Source organism: Rhinoderma darwinii, chromosome 3 (genome assembly GCF_050947455.1).
Source record: "Rhinoderma darwinii isolate aRhiDar2 chromosome 3, aRhiDar2.hap1, whole genome shotgun sequence".
Classification (NCBI taxonomy): Eukaryota; Metazoa; Chordata; class Amphibia; order Anura; family Rhinodermatidae; genus Rhinoderma; species Rhinoderma darwinii.
In genome coordinates, this window is record NC_134689.1 from 420,050,230 (window position 1) to 420,057,102 (window position 6,873).

The following is a 6,873-nucleotide window of genomic DNA, read 5'->3' on the forward strand; positions in this document are numbered from 1 at the left end:
TCTTAATGATCTCCCAACTGCTCAAGAATCTCAACTGTCAGATTTTATCCTTCAGGGTTGTCATAGGTCTCTTAGTTGCCTCTTCGTCTAATGTTCTTTTCGCAAAGTCAGTCACTTGTTATGCTAAACTTCTCTAGGTAGATCTATAGCTGTGCTGCTTTTATTTGGATTTTTTTCCTCTGGGCTCTGGGTGATATTTAGAGATTTGGAATTTTTCTTCCCCTGACTAGTACTTGTCAATAATTTCTGCACACAGCTTTCTAGAGTGTCTGACAGCAGAACCTTCCAGATATAGGCATATCGATCTACACATAATGATAAGAGATAGAAGGCTGATTTTCTTGAAGATGGTTTAAATGATAGAAACATCTCCCAGGTTCAGGAGATCTTCTCTATTATGACTCCTGTTCATACAAATTCTATGATCACCATTACACTTCTTTCCACAGCTTTAAAAATGTAACATATTTCCATATGGCGCCTCTGATGTCCTGGTTTCTCAAGCTGTAAATAAGAGGGTTTAACAAGGGAGTCACCAGTGTGTATAGGACTGACAGACCTTTGTTCAGATGTATGGAATTATCTTTTGGTGGGAATATATAAATGGCTGACAACGTCCCATAGTACATGCACACAATGATCAGGTGCGAGCTGCAGGTGGAGAAGGCTTTTTGTCTTCCAGTGATGGAGGGAATCTTGAGGATGGTCTGAATGATTGAAATGTAGGTGACTGTAATAAACATAAATGGAGTCAAGAGGACCGGAAAGGAGACCACAACAGTGACCAGCTCAACGGAAGATGTACTGGAGCAGGACAATCGTAAAAGAGGAGCAATATCACAGAAGAAGTGGTTGATGACGTTATGGCAACAGAATTTTAATTGGCATAAGAAAATGTAAACTGGAAGAGGAAAGGTGAAACCCAACAACCAGCAGGTGGTGACCATCTGAAGCTGATGAGGGAAGGTCATGGTAATGGCATAATGTAATGGTCTGCAGATGGCCACATGTCGATCTAAGGACATGGCAGCCAACAAAAAACATTGAGCAATGCTTGGAACGCTTACTAAGTAGAACTGAGACAAACATCTGGACACTGATAGTCTTCCTTCTCCCACCAGTATCAGCCATAACATGTTGGGCACAATATTACTGGTGAACAGTATTTCAGACAAGGACAACTGACTGAGAAATAAATACATGGGGGAATGGAGACTCTGGGTGACCCAAATCAAGACAATGACAAAGACATTTGATGCTAAAGCCATGATGTGGATGATCAAAAACAAGATGAAAATGACAATTCTGAGGTTGTGAAGGTTTCCAAATCCCAATAGAAGAAATTCTGTGACCAGTGTCTGATTCTTCTCCTCCATTTCCTGGAGACCAGAAGAAAGAACGTTACCAGAACAAAACAAAAAGCTCCTGATGATACCATGCAATCTGTACTCTGAGTTATAATGAAGCAGAACCTTGTTTGTGGTCAAAGTCAGCTCTTATACATCTATATGTAGTGTTATCTGTGTTCTATTCATCTTGTCTTCCACTTTTATCTTTTAACCCCTTAATGACCAGCCTATTTTGGACCTTAATGACCAAGCCATTTTTTACGTTTTTCCATCGTCGCATTCCAAGAGCTATAACTCTTTCATTTTTGTGTCAACATAGCTGTATAAGGTCTTGTTTTTTGCGGGACAAGTTGTATTTTTTAATAGCACCATTTTGGGGGACATATTATTTATTGATTAACTTTTATTAACTTTTTTTTGGGGGGAATAGAAAAAAATCAGAAATTTCACCACTCTTTTTTGCGTCCTAAATCTATGCCGTTTACCGTGTGGTATAAATAATACAATATCATTATTCAGCGGGTTGTTACGATTGCAACGATACCAAATTTGTATAGTTTTTGTATGTTTTACTACTTTTACACAGTAAAAACGCTTTTTTTTCAAAATTATTTGTTTTTGTGTCTCCATATTTGAAGAGCCGTAAAGTTTTTATTTTTTCGCCGATGCGGTTGTATGAGGGCTTTTTTTTGCGGGACGACTTGTAGTTTTTATTGGTACCATTTTGGAGTAGATGCGACTTTTTGATCACTTTTTATCACATTTTTTTAAAGTCAGGATTCACAGAAAACAGCAATTTTTCCATAGTTTTTTATGAAATTTTTTACGCCGTTCACCGTGCGGGTTAAATAATGTAATAGATTTATAGTCAGGGTCGTTACGGACGCGGCGATACCAAATATGCGTCATTTTGTAAGGGGAAAAGCTGGGTTTTTCATTTTTTTCACATTTTTTTTAAAATTAACTTTATTAAACTTTTTTTTAACTTTTTTACTAGTCCCATTAGGGGACTATAATATGCGATTCTGCGATCGCATTTATAATACACTGCAATACTTTTGTATTGCAGTGTATTACTGCCTGTCCGTTTAACACGGACAGGCATCTGCTAGGTCATGCCTGCGGCATGATCTAGCAGGCATTCACTCCTGGCAGAACTGGGGGCCTTTATTAGACCCCCGGCTGCCATTAGAGACACAGACACGCGGCGATCGTATCGCCGGGTGTCGATGGGGGAGAGAGGGAGCTCCCTCCCTCTCTCCAAAACCACTCAGATGCCGTGCACGCTATTGAGCACCGCATCTGAAGGGTTAAACGTGTGAGATCGATACTAATATCGATCTCACACGGCAGAGCAGGGACGCTCCCAGCCCTCAGCTGCGTCTGGCAGCTGAGAGCAGGGAGATCTGACAGTTCCCTGCTCTGTAAACTTATTCCGATGCCGCGACGTAAAAAGTCTATGGCATCGGAATAAGGCTCGTTAGTGACCGACGTAGAAACACGATGGGCCGGTCACTAACGGGTTAAAGATTGTGTAATGAAGGGGGTAGGGAAACAGACAAGTGAGCCCTAATCTACCCGCCACTCAGTCCCTGCCTACTTGCAACGACCCTCCCTAGGCGACGGGGTACAACTGGGCGACGGTCCCTCCGCTCAGTAAGTGCACGACAGACAAATATACAAGGGAACACAAAGCTAAGGGAAATGGGGCAGTTGCCCACGGCAACACCGTGAGCAACAAGAGTGGTGAACGAGCCGAGTCAAACCAGGAGTGTACGAGGTACCAAACGCAGGCAGGAGAGTAGTCAGTAAGCCAGGGTCAGTATGAAGCAGGGTCAAATAGTTCAGAAGCTGCAGCAGGGCCAGGAATCCACACGAGAAGAATCACAAGCAAAGGAGGAACAGGAAAGGCAGGTATAAATAGACAGAGGGCGGGAGCTAGCTCTGTCTGGCCAGGCTGTGTAAGGCTCTCCCACTCCTAATCCTGCCATCCTGAGTGGTGGAAGATGGAGTCAGTCTCACAGACATAGAAGCAGGTGCAGACTGATTACCTATGGGCGTTGACACAGAAGCTGTGCCTGGCAGATCCTTTACACATTGTGCCCTTATAGAGTGCGGTTTTATTTTGACTTGGGTACTGGATTTTAGAAGATTAAGATTTTTCCAGCGTAAGATGTTGAGAGGGTTCTTATTCAAAAATGAAAAAACCCAATGCCAAGGTCTCAACTAAGTGGCAATTTACGTGATTTAGGCATCATGTATGTACACAAAATGTCTACAGTGGTACAGAAAGCCTCCACTTTCCATACTATTGAGCTAAGACATTCCTCATGCTGCCCTATGGTGCCTTCATATGGCACCATATTATGAAGGTATTCTATAATATGACATTGATAAAAACATGGCACAATGTTTCGTATGACTTTGAGAGAAGAAAAAACTATATCTATCTCCATATGAAATCGGAGACAAACGGAGGTACAGTAGGGACCCATAGATATCTATGGGTCCCGTATTATGTCTCTATACAGCTCAGAAGTTGTTCTGAGATGGAATAAGGCTTTGTGCATGAGGCCTTACTTGAACGTCTATCCACAGAATGATCCCCTTTTTGAATACTGAGTTTCTTTGTCTTTTTCAAAAAGGGTTTAGTCATTTGTGGTCACCAGTATGAAAGATGCTCATGAGAAAATTGTCTAGATGGAATTTTCCACATGTTACTACGGTTAAAATGAAGATTTGATTACCTCTTGGTCTAGATCCTTCAACTTCAAACCTAGACAAAGATTTTTCGATTAGCCATGGGGGTTGACGATATCCTCTATATAATTTCTGTGTGGGTATATGTATCACATGTCTCAAGAAAGAACCTGTGCAATATAAGAAAATAGTTTTACAACACATGCTCTAGCTTCCGCAACCCAGTCTAGTCCAGATTTATAAGACCAAAGATGCCAGTTGAAGAGCATTCCCACCTAAAATACAGGACACGTAGACTTAATAGTTGGTGAGAAGAACACAATGCTCTTTTGCCTTGTTGGTGAGATCCAGGTGTCACTCCCAGCTGTGATTCCATCTTTGGTAAGAAGTACCTAAATGTGTTCCTTCCACGTAAAAGGTCTAGAGGAAATTAAGGATAAATACAGATGTTATTGAATTTGTTTCTTTTGATAGCTTAGTAGTTTAACTACTATAGAAAACCATGTATAACATATCACCACAAGCTATGCCAAATGACAAACTAATCATAAGGTTTACAAATATGGCAGGTTCGATGGGGCCCAGCACCTCATTGACTTTTCTCGTAGATGAGGTGAATTTACTGATAACTCTAGATGATGGAAGAGACAGTGGAAAACTGATAGCAGATTGCTGGTAGACCAAGAAACGAAGGACATGACACATTAAACCAAAATAATCACAACAATTTAAATTCCTGGATACATTGACGGCAAGGCTAGCGTCCGGACCAAGAAAACACGTATCCTTGTAAAGTTGAGGGTAGACTGCAACTCTGTCACCCAAGGTCCGACATCAACCTGGAGCTGACTCTGGTTGCTTGTCACACCCGTGCCTCTGATGCCACATAATGATAGTGAGGGAGTATTTTTGTTATATGAGGGGTGACAGAACTCACCTTACATGATGTGTAAGACCAGATGCCTTGTTTTAATACAATTACTTTATTTAAACCATTTTATATAATGACACCAGAACCTCAGGGGAGAGGCTTAATTATTGTCAGTAGACTTGTTATTCTTCTTGTTATTCTATTCTAATAATCATTAATGATGTGGTTATTTTTGGTAATTTTCTCTAGTTAATTGACTCAGTATTGTGATTATTCTAGGTGATGTTACTTTATCCATAACTCAAAAAAAAAAAGGAAAAAGTTAAAGGACATGTTAAACGGACCCCAGGGACCCTCACTGGTCTAACAAATGGGCCAGCCAGGTCATAAAGCCACCATTTATTGAAATAAATGAAAGCGCTACATAGCTCACATTAAGGTCATTGTTAGTTCATTGTTGGTCAGCACTAGTATTCTTGGGGGTTTTAGCTGGAATTAATAAGACTTTACATATCTGATTGAAAGGAATTAGAGCACTCAGAGGTTTCCATATTTTCTATTGACTTTATTGCTGGACCATTGATGGTCAACAATATGATTCTTAAGGTCTTCAGTTTGGAAGACCCCCACTAATAAGACTTTTATTACTAATATCGGTTTAGAATGTCATACAAGTAATATAGTTGTGTAATTACTATGTGTAGCCACACCACAACCGATGATTGGGAGAACTCAGAGGTTTGTGTTACTCCTGTCCATCTCAGTGCTAGTCCATTTTTGACTAATACCTGGATCATTGGAGTCTTCAGCTGGACCCCGGTCGATCAGACTTTTATGAAATTTCTGATCCCTACCTGATCCCTAAGAGCGGACCAATAGGATTGGTGAACACCATGTTTAGCTGTAATACACAGCTGTTCTGGATAGCCAAAAAAGAAGAATTTGCCTGGACTGGTGTGTTTCTGTGGTTCTGATGAGAAGGCAGGAGTTTGGTGTAGCTGCAGTGAGAAAGACTGGCAACGAGACAAGCGGAGACCTAGGAAAAATACTGTCAGAGAGACGGTTGTGCTCCTAGGGAGACTTTCTGTAGGAAGGATCATTCTTCTTCTGTTCCAAATTCTTTGCAACTTCTTACGAAGTAAAGAAACAGAAAACTGTTGCACCTCTTTCTGCCTCCATTATTACTCTTATTACAACTTGGCGCTAGTCAGCAGGACAAATCTAAATATGACAACCAAAGAACCAACATCATCTTCCAGCCCAACACATCCAATGATATCTCTGGGAGCTTTGTTGAGTCATTTATCAATGTTTAATGGATCTAACTTGCTGTTAGAGGACTGGAGAGGGAGATTAGAAGGGACCGCTTGGCTGTGTAATGTGGCCAAACATCTACAAGTGGAAGTGGCCAAAGTACCCTGGAGTTTACAACCACTAAGGTACAGGCGGACGTTTGAGCAGATTTCAAGCGTCCTCAAGTTCGGAGGTTTGTCATCAAAGGGCACGCAACGTAACAGATTCTTTGACCTGCATCAGAAAGAGATGCTATTGCAGTATGCAAACAGGTTACAGGAACTGGTGGCGATATTTCAGCGGAAAGAAGAATAAGTGTTTATATCCTCTACAAATGCGTCAGTTTGTGCTAAGCCTTAATAATCAGCCGTTGTTACGGGCTCTGGAGGAGAAGCTGAAGAGGGATCCCAAATTGTCTTTACACCAGATGTTAAAAGAACCATCACCTTAGGGAAGAATGAGCAGGTTGGCATTGTACCTGAAATACAGCAAGCGGAATTAGCATAGATATAAGATAAAGCCATAGAAGCTTGGAAGGAGCCTCTACAGTGGGTAGTAATAGAGCTGAAAAAAGCCCTGACTGTCAAAACAGATGAAGTTGGGCCCCAGAGTTTCAATCCAGAAATAAAGAATTAGAAAATATAGAGGTTCCCAACTTTA

The 6,873-nt window shown here is 41.1% G+C and overlaps 1 protein-coding gene across 1 annotated transcript; it reads right to left on the reverse strand.

The window, feature by feature from the left end:
• Positions 1-431: 431 nt before the first annotated feature.
• LOC142750602 (olfactory receptor 6Q1-like) lies at positions 432-1,376 on the reverse strand. The gene has a single exon (XM_075859599.1). It carries the CDS (start codon positions 1,374-1,376, stop codon positions 432-434), a length of 945 nt encoding a protein of 314 aa, XP_075715714.1.
• Between the last annotated feature and the right edge of the window lie 5,497 nt (positions 1,377-6,873).

Bases quoted from the DNA above. Each gene is read 5' to 3' on its own strand.
- LOC142750602 (XM_075859599.1), bottom strand. From the start codon at position 1,376: ATGGAGGAGAAGAATCAGACACTGGTCACAGAATTTCTTCTATTGGGA.